Here is a 22075-nt window from a genome sequence, read left to right as displayed (position 1 = left end):
CAATTCCTTTATTTAAATGCTTCTTCTTTCTTCTATCTTCCTTCGGTTTCTTCCTCCAGTGTTCTCGTCCGGCATCTCCTCCGCGGCGTCGGCGTCTTCTTCCCTTCTTCTCCTCGGCCCGCTCCGCATCCATGATGGCATGGAGGGAGGCTCCCGCTCTTCTCTTCATCTTCTTCTCTTCATCTTCTTTTCGGGCTGCTCCACATCCATGATGGCATGGAGGGAGGCTCCCGCTGTGTGACGCTTCTCCTCTTCTGACGGTTCTTAAATAACGGGGGGCGGGGCCACCCGGTGACCCCGCTCCCCTCTGACGCACGTTGACTTGACGGGACTTCCCTGTGGCATTCCCCGTCAGAAGAGGAGAAGCGTCACACAGTGGGAGCCTCCCTCCATGCCATCATGGATGCGGAGTGGCCCGAAAAGAAGATGAAGAGAAGAAGATGAAGAGAAGAAGATCAAGAGAAGAGCGGGAGCCTCCCCCCATGCCATCATGGATGCGGAGCGGCCTGAGGAGAAGAAGGGGAGAAGACGCCGACGCCACGGAGGAGATGCCGGACGAGAACACCAGAGGAAGAACCAGAAGAAGAAGAAGATGGAGGAAGAAACCGAAGGAAGATAGAAGATAGAAGAAAGAAGAAGCATTTAAATAAAGGAATTGTCAAAAACTGTCTCTTGTCATTTTTAACATTTTTGACAGTTTTTTTGTGAAGTGGTAGGGGTACAACCCTTACCATTTCACACAGGGGAGAGGGCTGGGATCTGGGGGTCCCCTTGTTAAAGGGGGCTTCCAGATTCCGATAAGCCCCCCGCCCGCAGACCCCCACAACCACCGGCCAGGGTTGTGGGGATGAGGCCCCCGCTGTGGTCCTCATCAACATGGGGACAAGGTGTTTTGCGGGGCTACCCCAAAGCACCCTCCCAATGTTGAGGGCATGCGGCCTGGTACGGTTCAGGCAGGAGGGGGGGCGCCCTCTCTCCCCCCCTCTTTTCCTGCGGCCTGCCAGGTTGCGTGCTCGGATAAGGGTCTGGTATGGATTTTTAGGGGAACCCCACGCCGTTTTTTTTTTTACATTTTGGCGCGGGTTTCCCCTTAAAATCCATACCAGACCTGAAGGGTCTGGTATAAATTTTGAGGGGGACCCCACGCCATTTTTTTAAAAAAAATTTTGGCCGGGGTTCCCCTTACTATCCATACCAGACCTGAAGGGCCTGGTAAGAAATTTAGGGGGACCCCCCCACGTCATTTTTTTTTAAAATTTTGATTCGGGGTTACCCTGTGGGGAATTCTCATGCCGTTTTTATCAATGAACTTTTATGTGTATTGTCGGACCGGCAATGCATTAATAGCCGCGAGTAGTTTTAAATGACTTTTTTTCCTTTGAAATGTCATTTTGCTGTCAGACTGTTCTAAACACGGGAAACATGTGCCCAGGTCCCCAAACACTTTTTATGACAATAACTTGCATATAAGCCTTTAAAATTAGCACTTTTGATTATTCATGTTCGTGTCCAATAGACTTTAATGGTGTTCGCGTGTTCGAACAAATTTTTTGCCTGTTCGCATGTTCTGGTGCGAACCGAACAGGGGTGTGTTTGGCTCATCCCTATACATGGGTAATCATGGTGACAGAAGGGCCCCATTACCCAGGTGGTGAGTGGGAAGAATGCTCCTTACATTGGTGGTCAGAGGAAAGAATGCTCCTTACATTGGTGGTCAGTGGGAAGGAAGAATGCTCCTCTTACAGATAGCTTAAAAAGATCATGGATATCTGTCGTTACCTATCTGAGGGTCTGAAATTGGTCATTGCCCACCAAGGATCCCTTGGATTCCACAGAATTCAGGCTGAGATAGGCTGGTGTAAAAAAAAAAAAAAAAACAATCCTACCTTTCCCCAGGTTTAGAATGGAGATGTAGAAGGTGTCGGGGGGTGAGCTGTGTTCTCCATCGGTTAGGTAAAACCGGAAACTGTCGTGCCCTTTGCAGCCGAGGATTGTGGTGTGAAAATACCAGATATGATTCAGGTCAACTTCTTCCTGCGTAAAATTCATTCCGGCATACAGGGTGACCCAGAGGGGGCCCACCTAGAGAAACGGGGAGAGTTCAAGTTATTTAGGCCAATTTTTTCGGATAAATAGGGGGAGGGGTTAGAACGTCTTTCAGGAAATACAATTCCTTTGGCAGCTAAACAGACCCCATATATTTATTTCTTCTGTGGATTTAGAGGTGTGGCCTGGAGCTTTACGTCGCCAATCAGATTTCATCTGTCATGTTTCAAGAAAAGATTACAATTCGAATAAAAACTCTGATTGGATACAATGGGCAACACAGAGTATGAATTTTTACAAGAAACAACCTTGGGCTATTCACCTAAAATCTCCCTATTTTATAGTTTGCAGAACGCAAAATGGAAATCCTCAAGGTTGGATCGATATCTAGCAAATTGTTGGTAAACATATGAGCACCGCAGTGCAACCGATTGTCTCCTTGTGCTTATTTCCCCTTTCCCAGGCTGAAAATTCAAAAATTCGAAAGAACGAAAATCCAAAATATTAACTAACTAATTAATAAAAACTATTACTAACTATTAAATTATAGGTATTGGAATATCCTTTCAAATTTGGCTGTTAGTGAACATAATAAATACGAATTTATCTGAAGTTATGAATTATCCAAAAATAACAAATGCCGCATCTAAATGAATGGAACATAACGAATTAATAATAATAATAATAATAATAAAACCTTTTTATTATTATTATAATTTATTATTATTAATTTGTTACGTTCCATTTGTTTAGATGCGGCATTCGTTATTTAGGAAAATTCATAAATTTGTATTGGTTACGTTCACTGACAGCCAAATTTGAAAGGATATTCCAATACCTATAATTTAATAGTTAGTCATTATTGGTTAGTTAGTTATTATTTCAGATTTTCAAATTTGGCTGTTAGTGAACGTAACGAATACAAATTTATCTGAACAAGTTACGAATCATCTGAAAATAACAAATGCTGCATCTAAATGAATGGAACGTAACAAATTCATATTATTATTATTATTATTATTACTACTAATAAAAACTTTTTATTATCATTATAATTTATTATTATTAATTTGTAACGTTCCATTAGTTTAGATGCGGCATTCGTTATTACGAACTTCCGATAAATTTGTATTTGTTACGTTCACTAACAGCCAAATTTGAAAGCATATTCCGATACCTATAATTTAATAGTTAGTCATTATTAGTTAGTTAGTTATTATTTTGGATTTTCACATTTTCGGATTTTTGGATATTCAAATTTCCGAATTTTTCGAATTTTCGCTAACTTACAAATTTTTTCAAAATAATGAATAACCAAAAAAAATACCAAATGAAACAATAACGAACACATTTTTCGGCAGTGCACATGTCTAATTGGGACTTGCAAAGACCTCCTGTTATATGAAGTTGCAAGCTGCATCGAAATCGCCAGTGCAAATCGTACTGATGTGCAACTTTGAAATCGCGATAAAGTAGCCCGATTTCAAAGCTTACACCGGTATAAAACCAGAGCTTAGTGTATTTTCTACTGAAAATTTGTTCTTGATAACCCTTTGCACTAATATCGTATGACATCAAAATTTAGAACTACCATGATTTTATTCTCCAGGGGCTCTGCTTTAAAATAAATATACCTTTGGGGGGGGTTTACGTAATCTTCAGGCCTAAAATGGTTTTGTTAACCGTAAGTGCAAAAAACGGCTCCGGCAGCGAAAGGGTTAATACATATATTGGATTAATAAATACAAAGTTGCGCTCATTTGTATCGTTTCCCTATGGCTGGAGTTCAGCCTTCGAGTCCCAACATTCTCATTGGATGGGAAGGAAATCCGGGAACCAACCTTCCTCTTCAGCTCTCCGTAAGTCGGGGCGTTGTTGATGATGTAATAAATGGATTGCTTTCTGGAATCTCCATCTTCAGCCTCCAGAGCAACGCTGGAGATGACTTTATTATCTGCCGCCTCAACCTCTAATCCGCCATTTCTACCGAGGAAATACAAAGAAACAAATTCATTGCTACAACAAAATAAAAAAAACAGGAACGGTGCAGTCAGGGTAATAAAAGATGCTGATTGGCCGATATGAGCTACGGCAGTATCCAATAGGCTATGTGCTTTATTATAGTAACTCTTTTCTTTGGCACTGTGAGCGTTTATCTGAATCCAATTTTTTTTTCACATCTGCTGCAGTTTTAACTAAGGTTATGTTCACACCTACAAGAGTGACCGCATGCGCATTCATGTGCATTTTTTTGCTCATAACATGTAGGGCACTGCCGAAAGATGTGTTCGTTTTAGTTTCATTTGTTTTTTTGTTTTTTTGGGTTATTTGTTAGGATCGAAATTCATTATTTTTTAAAATAAATTCGTAACTTTGCGAAAATTAAAAAAATTTGGAAGTTCGGAAATTTGGAAATTCGAATGTCTGAAAATTCGAAAATCCGAAAATAAGAACGAAAATTTGAAAGTTTGAAAGAACGGAAATCTGAAAATTTGAAAGAACGGAAATCTGAAAATTTGAAAGAACGAAAATCTGAAAATAAGAACGGAAATTCGAAAGAAAACGAAATTCAAATATCTGAAAATTCGAAAATCCGAAAATAAGAATGAAAATCTGAAAGAACAAAAATCTGAAAATAAGAACGAAAATTCGAAAGAAAGCGAAAATCCGAAAATTAGAGCGAAAATCCGAAAATTTGAAAATCCGAAATAATAACTATTAAATTATGGGGTTCATTTCAATGGGCCCCTATGTGCAAAAAACACAGAAAAGAAGCCCCTGACACCCTTTTCTAAAAACGTGCGGCACTGATGATCTGCATGGTGAGGCGCTAGCGAATGCATGACGGGGGCAATAACAATTAATGGCACCGCTGTGCGGCGCTAAACGGCAGCGCTTTTCTGCGCATGTCAGGAGGGCGCATGATTTTGCGCACATTCCTGAAACGCAAAGGTGTGAACCTAGACTAAAACAGTCCCTGATGATCCTGCCATGGAGGTCCTTGTTCAGACACATCCTGTTATAGGGTGACAACGCCCTGTCCCTGTCTCCCAGCTGTGCTCCGGTGTTGTCACCCTGTCACATGGGCTTATAATGGAGGCTACTATACACGTGCCGTTCATTTCCTTCCCGATTACAAATTGACACATTTTTTGTTATTTGGATGTATCTGAAATTCCAAACTACAATAGTAATGAATTTAAACGAATCTGAAATACCGAAACAAAATTCGACTGGAATTCGAATTCAAATCGGATTCGATAGGAAAAAAAGTGCAAAAGTTTTGCCTTTTAGGCTGCATTCACACCCGAGCGACGTATTTTTGAGCCTTTTTTTCCTGTTTTTTTTGTACAGCATTTTTAAAGCGTTTTTGAGCTTTAGCATCTTTTTTAATAGAGAACCAATAGAGAAAAAAAGTCATCTGTTTCATCTTTTGTTGCTATGTTTTTCAGCTTTTTTATCTGCTTTTATGTATTTTTTTTTATATAGATTTAAGGGGTTAGGGTTTGGGATTAGGGGTTAGAGTTAGGGGATAATCTATTTATTTGTTTTATGTACAGTATTCTTTATTATTATTAATTCATTTACTTGCTTATTCATTTATTTATTTTTCTTTCTTAGGGGTTCATTTATTTATTTTTTATTGTTAATATTATTGTTGTTATTATTACTATTATATTTAGCGTTAGGGGTCTATTTATTCATTTTAGGTGTTATTATTTATTTATTTATATTTATTTATTTATGTAAGTTGGTTTATTCATTTTTTTGTATTATTTATTTATTAATATTATCATTTATTAATTTATTTTTTATTTTTTATTTTTTTTAGGGTTAGGAGTAAACTTTTTTTTTTTTATTTATATTTATTATTATTTTTATTATATTTGTTGATTATGTTGGATAGTTTTTTATTTTTTTAATTTAATTATTGCATTTGAGCAGAAAAATGTATGACACAACATACAAAAAATGTGCAAAGTGTGCATTTCAATGCATTTTTCCCAGGGAAAAAAAAAAACGGTTCAAAAACGCACCAATCTGCCTAAATTGAGCGACCAAAAAAGTTCTAAAACTTTTTTGAGCCTCAGGTGTTGGGCTTCAGGTGACTTGGAGTGGAGATGTGAACCATCTCCATGGAGAAGAATTGGATTTTTTCTCCTCCAGTTGTTTCGGAGCTTCGAGCTTCACACCGCTCAGCTGTGAACGGAGGAGGGGGGGCCTTAGATACCCCTTTACACGGGCAGAACCGGTTAAATTATCCTGCAACAGACATCCTGCCTAGATGGTTCTCCTCGCCCTACAATGAAAGGCCTCAGCTGGTGCAAAGCCTCATGGGAAGCAAACCTAACCCACTCCATTTTGCTTTTTTGAACTGGTTCCCAGTTTATGTAGCAGAACCATTGACAGCCCCCTCCTCCCCCACCCCGTGAGATTATGTGGCAGGTGTGGGCATCGCAGCACTGGCGTCTATGGCAGACAAGTCCCCTCCTGCGGTGGTCCAAATCATTTCCATCTCACCAGCCTTAAGGGCAATCGCTCCCCCGGGGTCAGGACGGATTGTCTGCGGCCTTATCTCTACCTTCACATTGATTGTCTCCTACAAAATATTCTATTGTCTGCCCGGGATTGGCCGGGAGAATATTGTTCAGCCAATAAAAGGATTAATCTGCAAAATCCCAAATTAATATCACCGTTGTAATTCATCACCTTCACACACCGCCAGGAAAGGCGCCAATCAATTAAATAGTGTTATAGGAGCTGCAAAATCTGGTTGAGAGTTTACTTTGGTAAAATAAAAACTGTATTTTAATCAACTGCCACTTTTTTATTATTATTATTATGTATTTTTTACATTTTTTTTGTTAGGGTTTAGAGTTTGGGATTATTATTATTATATATATATTTTTTTCTTTTTTGTTAGGGTTAGGGATTAGTGTTTGGGGTTAGAGTTGGGGGTTCAATAATTTATTTGATGTATTATTTATTAATGGTGTATTTAACAATAGCCAGGAAAGGCGCCATTCAATTACATAGCATTATAGGAGTTGTAAAATCTGATTGAGAATTTACTTTGGTAAAATAAAAACAACTGCCACTTTTTTATTTTTATTATTATTATTATTGTTATTAATAATAATAATAATATTATTATTATTTATTATTATTATTATTATTTTTTTTCTTAGGGTTTAGGGTCAGGGGTAAGAGTTGGAGGGTAATATATATATATTGTTTGTGCTATTTATTTATTTATTTATTTATTTATTTATTTATTGTTAGGGTTAGGGATTAGAGTGGGGTTGGAGTTTGGGGGTTCATTTATTTATTTTATGTATTATTTATTAATTATGCTATAGGAGTTTCAAAATCTGATTGAAAGTTTACTTTTTGTAAAATAAAAACTGTATTATAAACAACTGCCACTTTGGTATTATTATTATTATTATTTATTTATTACATTTTTTTTTGTTAAGCATAGGGGTAAGAGTTATAGGGTAATTTTTTTATTTTATGTGCTATTTATTTATTTATTGTTAGGGTTAGGGATTAGAGTTTTGGGGTTAGAGTTGGGGGTTTGTTTATTTATTTTATGTATTATTTATTCATTATGTATTTAATAATAGCCAGGAAAAACACCGTTCAATTGAATAGCATTATAGAAGGTGTAAAATCTGATTGAGAGTTTACTTTGCTAAAGTAAAAACTGTATTATAAACAACTGTCACTTATTTTTATTTATTTATAAAAGTCTGCTTTAGCATTTTTGTTATCCCTTTTGCATCTCAATATTGTGGATCTCCTGCAGCCTCTTTGCTGCAACTTCCTGTCCACACTCTAACATTTTTTTTTTTTTGGGGTTTAGGGTTAGGGGTAAGAGTTAGAGGGTAATTTATTTATTTTATATGTTATTTATTTTTTATTTATTTACTTTGTTTTCTTTTGATTAGTGTTTGGCGTTAGAGTTGGGGGTTCAATAATTTATTTGATGTATTATTTATTAGTTATGTATTTAACCACTTAAGAACCAGCCTCGTTTTGGATTTTAGGTGTTTACATGTTTAAAGCGGGGGTCCACCTATCTATCGTTTTTTTTTTTTTTTGAGTTCATTCACAAACTTTTCTTCTCAGCATTACATACTCACATATTGTGTGTAATATGTCCGCCTGTGTCAGATGTCGTCGGAAAGAATAACTTATATTATTCACTGCAGGCGGTTTCCATCTTCATTGTGGGCATTTGAAGCCCACAAGCATTTATTTCCTGGATGTGGTGAATGCTGTGCTCCCAGCATTCACCGCTCGTTCCCGCACATGCTCAGTGGCATCCTGGGAAGCCTGAGACTAGCTCCCAGGAGTCTGGGAGAGGCTAGAAACACGCCTACTCCCACGGGAGGAGAACCAGGAAGTGCAAAGAAGAATAGAAAAATAAAAGGTAATTACGGCGATTTAAATTTTTTTAAACGGCATGTCAGCATCTAGGCAAGGAAGAGAATACATACAGATATTGTTCAAAATTTGGGTGGAACCCCGCTTTAAAATAGTTTTTTTTTGCTAGAAAATTACTTAGAACCCCCAAACATTATATATGTTTTTTTTTTCTAACACCCTAGAGAATAAAATGGCGGTCATTGCCATACTTTTTTTTGCACCGTATTTGCGCAGCGGTCTTATAAGCACACTTTTTGTGGAAAAAAATTCACTTTTTTTGAATAAAAAAATAAGACAACAGTAAAGTTAGCCCAATTTTTTTTATATTGTGAAATATAATGTTATGCCAAGTAAATTGATACCCAACATGTCACACTCCAAAATTGCGCCCTGCTCGTGGAACGGCGTCAAACTTTTACACTATAAAAATCTACATAGGCGACGTTTAAAAAATTCTACAGGTTTCATGTTTTGCGTTACAGAGGAGGTCTAGGGCTAGAATTATTGCTCTCGCTCTACCGGTCGCGGCGATACCTCACATGTGTGGTTTGACCACTGTTTTCATATGCAGGCGCTGCTCACATATGCGTTCACTTCTGCGCACCAGCTCGTCAGGATGGGGGGGGGGGGGGGTTTAAAAAAAAAAATGTTACCTTTATTATTTATTTTACATTATTTTATTTATTTTTACACTGTTTAAAAAAAAAAAATGTGTAATTTTTATTCCTATTACAAGGAATGTAAATATCCCTTGTAATAGAAAAAAGCATGACAGGACCTCTTAAATATGAGATCTGGGGGGTCAAACAGACCTCAGATCTCATATTTACACTAAAATGCAATAAAAAAAAAAAAAAAAAAAGTCATTTAAAAAAATGACATCGAAAAAAATGTGCCTTTAAGAGGCGTGGGCGGAAGTGACGTTTTGACGTTGTTTACGCCCAGCCGTGTCATGGAGACGAGTGGGCGCCATCTTAGCCTCACTCGTCTCCAGGCACAGGAGGGAGACAGACGCGATCGCCTCCGCCGCTACCGACAGCTCCGGTAAGCGGCGGAGGGCACCGGATCACGGTGGGAGGGGGGGGGACCCTCTCCCGCCACCGATAAAAGTGATCTTGCGGCGAATCCGCCGCAGGGACCACTTTTATCAGAAAGCCGGCCGCCGCACGAAAACGGGGATACCGGGGTTATGCCATAACAACGATATCCACCGTCAAAGTTTGGACGTACATTGGCGTGCGGCGGTCCGGAAGTGGTTAATAATAGCCAGGAAAGGTGCCAGGTGGCTGCCTGGCATTTCTAAGGGCGGGTTTGCTGATGGTGACAACAGAGGACCATTTCTGTGTCCTCTATAGTCTCTCCGTTGGAAGCTCAAGTGACAGGGTGAAGCCTGCATGCATTGCACGTGGCTGCAGGGCAGTTTGTGATGTGGCCTCAGTCGCTTGAATGAGTCGTGTTCCGCAGCAATATCGCCTGCTGAAAGCGCATTGTCGTTTAATCGCCTCAGCTCCAGGTAGGGCTGCCACATTTTCTTCAACCCAAACACTGTAGTAGCCTTTGGGTGCCCCAAGGAGAGTAGTAATGCCGGGCGCATAGTGTGCCGCAGCGAACAGTGGGTGTGGCCAAATTGCTCTTGCTGACATCATCGCCCTGCCCCCCCAGTGTTGCCATCCGCAGCTCCCGGCAACAGATTTGTGTGCGACTATCTTGGTTAGTGGAGGAGCCACAGCCTGGTCTGTACAATGTGTCCGGGTTTATGTCTGCCTGAAACCCGGACACATCCACTTTTATTTATTTATTCTGTAAGGGGTTAATTTATTAATACTTACTTATTATTTATTTATTTTGTTAGGTTAGTGGTTAGGGTTAGAGGGTTAATGTTAGGGTTAGGGTTAGGGAAATAATATTGGTAATAATATAGGTTTTAGGGGTTAATTTAAGGGTTAAGTGTTGGGGTTAGGTTTTTAAAATTTTATTTATTTTATTGTTTATTTATGTATTTTATTTTAATTATTATCATTATTATTATTATTTGTTTTCCTTTAATTGTAGCATTAAATGAAATTTGAGATTTGGCCTGTTTTTAATTAGCCAATAGAGAAAAATCTAATTTTTTTCATCATTTGTTCCTATGTTTTTCAGCTTTTTCATGCACTTTTATTTATTTTTTTTTGTTTACTTTTTTTTTTGTAAGGGGTTAAAGGTTAGGGTTTTTTTTTTATTATCATATATATTAATTTATTTTGTTAGGTTTGGGGTTAATATTAGGGTTAGGGTTCAAGATTAGAGGTTAATATTAATATTATAGTTAAGGGTTGGGGGTTAGGGTTTTTTTTAATTATTTTGTTTATTTATCTATGTATTTTATTATTAATTTATTATTAATTTATGTATTTATTTATGCTTTTTATTTATGTATTTTATTATGTATTCATGTATTTGATTATTTATATATTAATTATTATTATTATTATTATTAATGTTATTATTTATTTTCATTTGATTATTGCATTTGAGCAGAACAACGCTCAAAAACATGTGACAAAATGCACTAAAACGCTAAAAAATGCTCAAATCAATCGTTTCCGTGCGTTTTTATGGAACAAAAAATGCTTAAAAAAATTAACCAATCTGCCAGTAAAGTTCTACAAAATTTACAGAACTTTTTTGAGCTTCAGGCGACTTGTAGTGGAGATGTGAACCGTCTCCATAGAGAATAATTGATTTTTTTCTTTGCCCTTAATTATACTTTAATGTAATGAATGTTAACACATGACATAACAGGCGATAATGTGTCCCCAAAACAAACATGGACCCTTTTTTTTAAATAGACCTCAAAGTGTTGTGACCATCTGAAAAGTGTTCATGAGGTTTCAAGGAAAAAAACATTCATAAGCAATATTCATCAAATGTGGCCATACACACTTCAATTTTTCTTTTCTGATCTATGTGGGATTCGATTAAAAGGATACATTTAAACCAATCCAATGGTGGCCATAAACAGAACAATCTGATATATTATTGAATTATTGATGGAATTACCGTCCAATCAGAAATATGATCAGAAAATAGAAAAGAGTGTTCAATGGGTATTGTATATGTCAGAGGTCTCCAAACTACAGCCCACGTGCTGGATGCAGCTCTTTGCTTGCCTTTATCTGGCCCTTGGGACACTATTCCTTCCACTGACACCAATGATGGGGCACTATTCCTTCCACTGACACCAATGATGGGGCACTATTCCTCCCACTGACACCAATAAAGGGGCACTATTCCTCCCACTGACCACCAAGCCAGAGGCATTCTCTACTCCCACTGGCCATAGTCTAGCCCCTGGTCTGAAGTGAACTGGCCCTTTGTTAAGAAAGTTTGGAGACCTCTGGTATAGGATTATCAACTTTTCTGCAATCCTAATTTATTTCTATCCAGACCAATCGAAATAATGCTGCTTAAACTGATCACTTTTGCTAAAATTGTGTGCGTCTTTTCACTAATTCACAGATCAGACGTTTGATCGGATTGTTACGTGTATGGCCATCAAGAGAAGACGCCCCCTATAGGGGGACTGGTTGGGGACGCATGGTCCTCCATTGTGCCGTATACATCACCTGATCAGGCCGGGCTTCTCATCATTGACCGGCACGATGTGCACATATAATGTGTCCTGGACGGTGTGTCTGCCATCTGTCAGCTGGATGGTGAAGCCGTCCTGTGCAGTGTCTGTGTCATCGTGTGTGTAGACAAAGGCCATTCCTACAGGAACACAAACCATTAATTCATCCGCTCTATTCATGCCCACGCACCCCAACACCCACGAACCCCGACACCTACACACCCCGACACTCACACACCCCGACACCTACACACCCCGACACCCACACACCCCGACGCTCACACACCCCGACACCTACACACCCCGACACCTACACACCCCGACACCTACACACCCCGACACCCACACACCCCGACGCCCACACACCCCGACGCCCACACACCCCGACACCTACACACCCTGACACCTACACACCCCGACGCCCACACACCCCGACGCCCACACACCCCGACACCTACACACCCCGACACTCACACACCCCGACGCCCACACACCCCGACGCCCACACACCCCAACACCTACACACCCCGACGCCTACACACCCCGACACTCACACACCCCGACGCCTACACACCCCGACACTCACACACCCCGACACTCACACACCCCGACACTCACACACCCCGACACCTACACACCTCGACACTCACACACCCCAACACTCACACACCCCGACACCTACACACCCCGACACTCACACACCCCGACACCTACACACCTCGACACTCACACACCCCGACACTCATACACCCCCAAGGGCTACACACCCTGACACCTACACACCCCGACACCTACACACCTCGACACTCACACACCCCGACACTCATACACCCCCAAGGGCTACACACCCCGACACTCACACACCCCGACACCTACACACCTCGACACTCACACACCCCAACACTCACACACCCCGACACCTACACACCCCGACACTCACACACCCCGACACCTACACACCTCGACACTCACACACCCCGACACTCATACACCCCCAAGGGCTACACACCCCGACGCCCACACACCCCGACGCCCACACACCCCGACGCCCACACACCCCGACGCCCACACACCCCGACGCCTACACACCCCGATGCCTACACACCCCGACACTCACACACCCGACACCTACACACCCCGACGCCCACACACCCCGACACCTACACACCCCGACACTCACACACCCCGACACTCACACACCCCAACACTCACACACCCCGACACCTACACACCCCGACACCTACACACCCCGACACTCACACACCCCGACACCTACACACCCCGACACTCACACACCCCGACACCTACACACCTCGACACTCACACACCCCGACACTCATACACCCCCAAGGGCTACACACCCCGACACTCACACACCCCGACACCTACACACCTCGACACTCACACACCCCAACACTCACACACCCCGACACCTACACACCCCGACACTCACACACCCCGACACCTACACACCTCGACACTCACACACCCCGACACTCATACACCCCCAAGGGCTACACACCCTGACACCTACACACCCCGACGCCCACACACCCCGACGCCCACACACCCCGACGCCCACACACCCCGACGCCTACACACCCCGATGCCTACACACCCCGACACTCACACACCCGACACCTACACACCCCGACACTCACACACCCCGACACTCACACACCCCAACACTCACACACCCCGACACCTACACACCCCGACACCTACACACCCCGACACTCACACACCCCGACACCTACACACCCCGACACTCACACACCCTGACACCCACACACCCCGACGCCCACACACCCCGACGCCCACACACCCCGACGCCCACACACCCCAACACCTACACACCCCGACGCCTACACACCCCGACGCCCACACACCCCGACACTCACACACCCCGACACTCACACACCCCGACGCCCACACACCCCGACGCCCACACACCCCGACGCCCACACACCCCGACGCCCACACACCCCAACACCTACACACCCCGACGCCTACACACCCCGACGCCCACACACCCCAACACTCACACACCCCGACACCTACACACCCCGACACTCACACACCCCGACACCTACACACCTCGACACTCACACACCCCGACACTCATACACCCCCAAGGGCTACACACCCTGACACCTACACACCCCGACGCCCACACACCCCGACGCCCACACACCCCGACTCCCACACACCCCGACGCCTACACACCCCGATGCCTACACAGCCCGACACTCACACACCCGACACCTACACACCCCGACGCCCACACACCCCGACGCCCACACACCCCGACACCTACACACCCCGACACTCACACACCCCGACACTCACACACCCCAACACTCACACACCCCGACACCTACACACCCCGACACCTACACACCCTGACACCCCGACACTCACACACCCCGACACCTACACACCTCGACACTCACACACCCCGACACTCATACACCCCCAAGGGCTACACACCCTGACACCTACACACCCCAACACCTACACACCCCGACACCCACACACCCCGACACCCACACACCCCGACACCCACACACCCCGACACCTACACACCCCGACACTCACACACCCCGACGCCCACACACCCCGACACCTACACACCCCGACACTCACACACCCCACACCTACACACCCCGACGCCCACACACCCCGACGCCCACACACCCCGACGCCTACACACCCCGACACTCACACACCCCGACACCTACACACCCCGACGCCCACACACCCCGACGCCCACACAGCCCGACGCCCACACACCCCGACACCTACACACCCCGACACCTACACACCCCGACACTCACACACCCCGACACCTACACACCCCGACACCTACACACCCCGACACTCACACACCCCGACACCTACACACCCCGACACCCACACACCCCGACGCTCACACACCCCGACACCTACACACCCCGACACCTACACACCCCGACACCTACACACCCCGACACCCACACACCCCGACGCCCACACACCCCGACGCCCACACACCCCGACACCTACACACCCCGACACCTACACACCCCGACGCCCACACACCCCGACGCCCACACACCCCGACACCTACACACCCCGACACTCACACACCCCGACGCCCACACACCCCGACGCCCACACACCCCAACACCTACACACCCCGACGCCTACACACCCCGACGCCTACACACCCCGACACTCACACACCCCGACGCCTACACACCCCGACACTCACACACCCCGACACTCACACACCCCGACACTCACACACCCCGACACCTACACACCTCGACACTCACACACCCCAACACTCACACACCCCGACACCTACACACCCCGACACTCACACACCCCGACACCTACACACCTCGACACTCACACACCCCGACACTCATACACCCCCAAGGGCTACACACCCTGACACCTACACACCCCGACGCCCACACACCCCGACGCCCACACACCCCGACGCCCACACACCCCGACGCCTACACACCCCGATGCCTACACACCCCGACACTCACACACCCGACACCTACACACCCCGACGCCCACACACCCCGACACCTACACACCCCGACACTCACACACCCCGACACTCACACACCCCAACACTCACACACCCCGACACCTACACACCCCGACACCTACACACCCCGACACTCACACACCCCGACACCTACACACCCCGACACTCACACACCCTGACACCCACACACCCCGACGCCCACACACCCCGACGCCCACACACCCCGACGCCCACACACCCCAACACCTACACACCCCGACGCCTACACACCCCGACGCCCACACACCCCGACACTCACACACCCCGACACTCACACACCCCGACGCCCACACACCCCGACGCCCACACACCCCGACGCCCACACACCCCGACGCCCACACACCCCAACACCTACACACCCCGACGCCTACACACCCCGACGCCCACACATCCCAACACTCACACACCCCGACACCTACACACCCCGACACTCACACACCCCGACACCTACACACCTCGACACTCACACACCCCGACACTCATACACCCCCAAGGGCTACACACCCTGACACCTACACACCCCGACGCCCACACACCCCGACGCCCACACACCCCGACTCCCACACACCCCGACGCCTACACACCCCGATGCCTACACACCCCGACACTCACACACCCGACACCTACACACCCCGACGCCCACACACCCCGACGCCCACACACCCCGACACCTACACACCCCGACACTCACACACCCCGACACTCACACACCCCAACACTCACACACCCCGACACCTACACACCCCGACACCTACACACCCCGACACCCCGACACTCACACACCCCGACACCTACACACCTCGACACTCACACACCCCGACACTCATACACCCCCAAGGGCTACACACCCTGACACCTACACACCCCAACACCTACACACCCCGACACCCACACACCCCGACACCCACACACCCCGACACCCACACACCCCGACACCTACACACCCCGACACTCACACACCCCGACGCCCACACACCCCGACACCTACACACCCCGACACTCACACACCCCACACCTACACACCCCGACGCCCACACACCCCGACGCCCACACACCCCGACGCCTACACACCCCGACACTCACACACCCCGACACCTACACACCCCGACGCCCACACACCCCGACGCCCACACAGCCCGACGCCCACACACCCCGACACCTACACACCCCGACACCTACACACCCCGACACTCACACACCCCGACACCTACACACCCCGACACCTACACATCCCGACACTCACACACCCCGACACCTACACACCTCGACACTCACACACCCCGACACTCATACACCCCCAAGGGCTACACACCCTGACACCTACACACCCCAACACCTACACACCCCGACACCCACACACCCCGACACCTACACACCCCGACACTCACACACCCCGACAGCTACACACCCCGTCACCTACACACCCTGATACCCACGCACCCCAACACCCCAACACCTACCCCCGACATGACACACCCCAACACCCACACACCCGACACCAGAACATCCCGACACCGAAACACCCCGACACTCACACACCCCGACACCCGCACAAGCCGACACCTACACACCCCAACACTCACACACCTACACACCCTGACACTCACACACCCCGACACTCACACACCCGACACCTACACACCTCGACACTCATATACCTCGACACTCACACACCCCGACACCTACACACCCCGACACCTACACACCCCGACACTCATACACCCCCAAGGGCTACACACCCCGACACCTACACACCTCGACACTCACACACCCCGACATCTACACACCCCGACACCTACACACCCGACACTCATACACCCCCAAGGGCTACACGCCCCGACACCTACACACCCCAACACCTACACACCCTGACACTCACAGGCCCCAACACCCACACACCCCGACACCCACACACCCCAACACCTACACACCTCGACACTCACACACCCCAACACACACACCCGACACCTACACACCCCGACACTCACACACCCCGACACCTCGACACTCACACACCCCGACACCTACACACCCCGACACTCACACACCCCGACACCTACACACCCCGACGCCCACACACCCCGACGCCCACACACCCCGACGCCCACACACCCCGACGCCTACACACCCCGACGCCTACACACCCCGACACTCACACACCCCGACGCCTACACACCCCGACGCCCACACACCCTGACGCCCACACACCCCGACACCTACACACCCCGACACTCACACACCCCGACACCTACACACCTCGACACTCACACACCCCGACACTCATACACCCCCAAGGGCTACACACCCTGACACCTACACACCACAACACCTACACACCCCGACACCCACACACCCCGACACCTACACACCCCGACACCTACACACCCCGACACTCACACACCCCGACAGCTACACACGCCGTCACCTACACACCCTGATACCCACGCACCCCAACACCTACCCCCGACACGACACACCCCAACACCCACACACCTGACACCAGAACATCCCGACACCGAAACACCCCGACACTCACACACCCCGACACCTACACAACCCGACACCTACACACCCCAACACTCACACACCTACACACCCCGACACTCACACACCCCGACACCTACACACCCCAACACTCACACACCTACACACCCCGACACTCACACACCCCGACACTCACACACCCCAACACTCACACACCCGACACCTACACACCCCGACACCTACACACCTCGACACTCACACACCTCGATACTCACACACCCCGACACCTACACACCCCGACACTCATACACCCCCAAGGGCTACACCCCCCGACACCTACACACCTCGACACTCACACACCCCGACATCTACACACCCCGACACCTACACACCCCGACACTCATACACCCCCAAGGGCTACACGCCCCGACACCTACACACCCCAACACCTACACACCCCGACACTCACACGCCCCGACACCCACACACCCCGACACCCACACACCCCAACACCTACACACCTCGACACTCACACACCCCAACACACACCCGACACCTACACACCCCGACAATCACACACCCCGACACCTCGACACTCACATACGCCGACATCTACACACTCTGACACCTACACACCCCAACACTCACACACCCCGACACCTACACACTCCGACACCTACACACCCCGACACTCACACACCCCGACAGCTACACACCCCATCACCTACACACCCTGACACCCACGCACCCCGACACCCCAACACCTACCCCCGACACGACACACCCCAACACCCTCACACCCGACACCAGAACATCCTGACACCGAAACACCCCGACACTCACACACCCCGACACTCACACACTCTGATACCCACACACCCCGACACCTACACACTTCGACACCGACACACCCCGACAAACACACACCCCACACACCGCAACACCCCAACACCTCAACACCGAAACACCCCAACACCAAAACACCCCGACATCCACACCCAGACACCAACACACCCAGAAACACATGAGATTTAGGACCTTTGATTGGAAAGTCCCATGATTACATGGGGGGGTTTAGTACAATTAAAAAGAAACTGCTTTTATCCTTATTAATTATTAACTCCACACAATGCCAGTTCTTATCGCACTATTATTCTGAATAAATGTCAGCAATCCCATCATTAATATTAATCAAGTCCAACCAATTCACCCTAGTGGGGGAGTGTCTGAGCCCTCGAAATGTGTGAGTTGTTTTGGCCATGTCACACTAGTTGCGGATTGTCTGAGCCCCTGAAATGCATTTGCTGTTTTGGCCATGTTACCTTGATGGGGGAATGTCTGAGCTCTTAAAATGTGTTGTTTTGGCTATGTCACCTTAATGGGGGAGTGTCTAAGTACCCAAAACCTGTCTGCTGTTTTGGCATATCACCCTAGTGGGGGAGTATCTGAGCCTCTGAAGCGTGTTAGCTGTTTTGGCTATGTCACCTTAGTGGGGGAGTGTCTGAGCCCCCGAAACATGTTTATTTTGGCTAAGTCACCCTAGTGAGAGGTTGTCTGTTTTGGCTATATCATCCTAGTGGGGGAGTATCTAAGCCTCCAAAATGTTTTGGCTGTTTTGTATGTATCACTGTAATAGGGGGTGTCTGAGCCCCGAGGCGTGTTGGTTATTTTGGCTATATCACCTTAGTGGGGGAGTGTCTTAGCCCCACAAACGTCTTGGTTGTTTTGGCTGTTGCCATAGAGGGGGACTGTCTCAGCCCCGAAACATGTTGGCTGTTTTGGCCATGTTACCTTGATGTTGGAGTGTCTGAGCCTCAAAAGGTGTTGGTTGTTTAGGCCATGTCACCTTAGAGGTGTTTTGGCTCTGTCACCTCATCTGGAGTGTCAGCACGGGGCTAGAGTACTGGCTCAAGAGCAAGTGGAAATTTTGGGGGCTACACTGAAGCCCCCAGGCAGCCAGGGGGCAGTAAAAACATGTGTTTTTTACTGCCCACCTACAGGGGGGCATGGGGGGTGATTATCGAAAGCCGTGCGCCATCAGTAGAGGCGCACGGCGAGATGCAACGCACAGTTCCATATTTAAGATATGGTGCACAGGTAACAGAGCGCAAATCCCCCATTTACTATAGCAATCTCGGCGCATGGGAGAATGCAATCTGTGCGCCACTATGGACATGGCGCACGGCATCTCCAATTCAATACTGACAGAGGATGGAGGTGCCAATATTATGGGGTGATGTGAGGAAGTTTAGTAACAACTGCCCAAGTAACAAATATGCCCATGAATGACAAAGTAACTTTTTCAGAGAAAGCCTGCTGTGCCCGCAAGTACGTTTAGAACTGCGTAAGATCAATGTAAGCACTGCGCATGCGCAAGCGGCTGTTGTGCTCGTTCACATGCATTTGTTCACTGCGTGGCCAAAATCTAAGTAAATGTTAAGCAACGTACATGCAATTGCACAGATGAACGGGCACACCTCTAAACTTGACAACATTTTTTTTTTTTTACGCTGGTTCACCTATATGTATTTTTTTAAGGAGATTTGCACACGGGTCATATTAGCGTGTTACGTTGCCGAGATGTGACATGCACCTTGTTAAAATTATGTAAAAAGACTCTCGCTCCTCTAGCTCCTCCTAAAAGGGCATTTAACCTTCCCCTTCTAATGCATATGATTTCCTTAGGCTAGCTTTTGCTTTTAAAAGGGGAAATCCACACTCCATTCTCCAATGCTCTTGTCTCCTCCCTCTAATTTCTTGGATTTCCATGGGCTAACTTTTGCTTTTAAAGGGGAACTCCACACTCCAAAGACTTCACCAATCCAGACCACATCCTTTTTCAGTGCATACAACAGGGCCGGCAAGGAAAGGGGCGAGAAGAGCGATCGCCAACCCCCTCCTGAACCATACAAGGCCACATGCACTCAACATAGATGGCTGCCTTTGGGGCATGTTGGGCTCAGCCCAATACCAACCACAAAGCACCTTGTACCCACTAGTTTAAAGGGGTTTTCCACATTCCGCAAAGCCCCCTGTCTGCAGCCCCCCACAACCCCAGCCTATGGTTGTGTGGAAGAGGCCCTTGTCTCCCTGAATATGGGAACAAGGTGGTTGACTTTTGGGGTGGCCCAGCCCCTCCTGCCCCCAAGTATCCACCCCCCTTTCATGGGCTGGCTTTCTGTGTGTTTGGCTATGGGGTTTGTTAGTGTGTGGGAGGGGCACAATATTTTTTTAGTTTGGGGTGGTATTTTTCACGTGGGGGGTTCTCATTTTAACCCTTAACAGACCCAAATGGCCTTGTATGTATGGGGGGGCAGGCTATTTTTTGTTTTGTTAAAATCTTGCAGCTGCAATGTAAATTTGTACATTTTCTCTAAAGCCGTACATCTTTGAAGCAGCATTTTGGATACATGCTACAGACACACCACTTTACAGGCAGAGTAACCCCCCCACCCAAGTTACTAGCTTTTAAGCAATTTTGCATTGTTAAAGGCACTTCTCCTTGTTTCGTTTTTGGGGTTGTCCAAATTGGTGACATTGATATATGTCCCTCAGAGTGGAACCTGGGCCCCCATACCCATTTTAAAGCCAATAACTAGAATATAAGCCAGCCGAGTGGGTACTAGCAAAATTAACAAGTCAGTTCCCATAGACTGCAATAATATTTGTTGTATAACTTTTGCCCATGTTAGGCTCTTTGTTTGCCCCCCTGGACCGGGGGGGGGGGGGGGGTTTGTCCCATCTGTAATTTTGTAGCATGCTGGATGATGTGCTTAATTTTTACTTTTACTTTTTTACTTTTGTTTCTTCTTTTTTTTTGGGGGGGGGGGGGTTATATTTTTCACTGAAATTTTTTTTGATGTTGTCAGTGTTTGTAGGTTGTTAGTTTCACTTTCATTTAATTGTCTGTTCTG

At 47.0% G+C, this 22075-nt stretch overlaps 1 protein-coding gene across 1 annotated transcript in view; it reads right to left on the bottom strand.

The window, feature by feature from the left end:
- The window catches only part of LOC141103831 (FRAS1-related extracellular matrix protein 1-like), a 229827-nt gene that overhangs the window by 92787 nt on the left and 114965 nt on the right, over positions 1–22075 (bottom strand). Inside the window, 3 exon segments of the mRNA XM_073593852.1 lie at positions 1887–2082; positions 3888–4029; positions 12087–12231. Of these exon segments, the coding sequence (XP_073449953.1) occupies positions 1887–2082; positions 3888–4029; positions 12087–12231 (483 nt within the window).

This window comes from Aquarana catesbeiana, linkage group LG07 (assembly GCF_042186555.1).
Source record: "Aquarana catesbeiana isolate 2022-GZ linkage group LG07, ASM4218655v1, whole genome shotgun sequence".
Lineage (NCBI taxonomy): Eukaryota > Metazoa > Chordata > Amphibia > Anura > Ranidae > Aquarana > Aquarana catesbeiana.
This window is presented reverse-complemented; position numbering and strand designations above follow the sequence as displayed.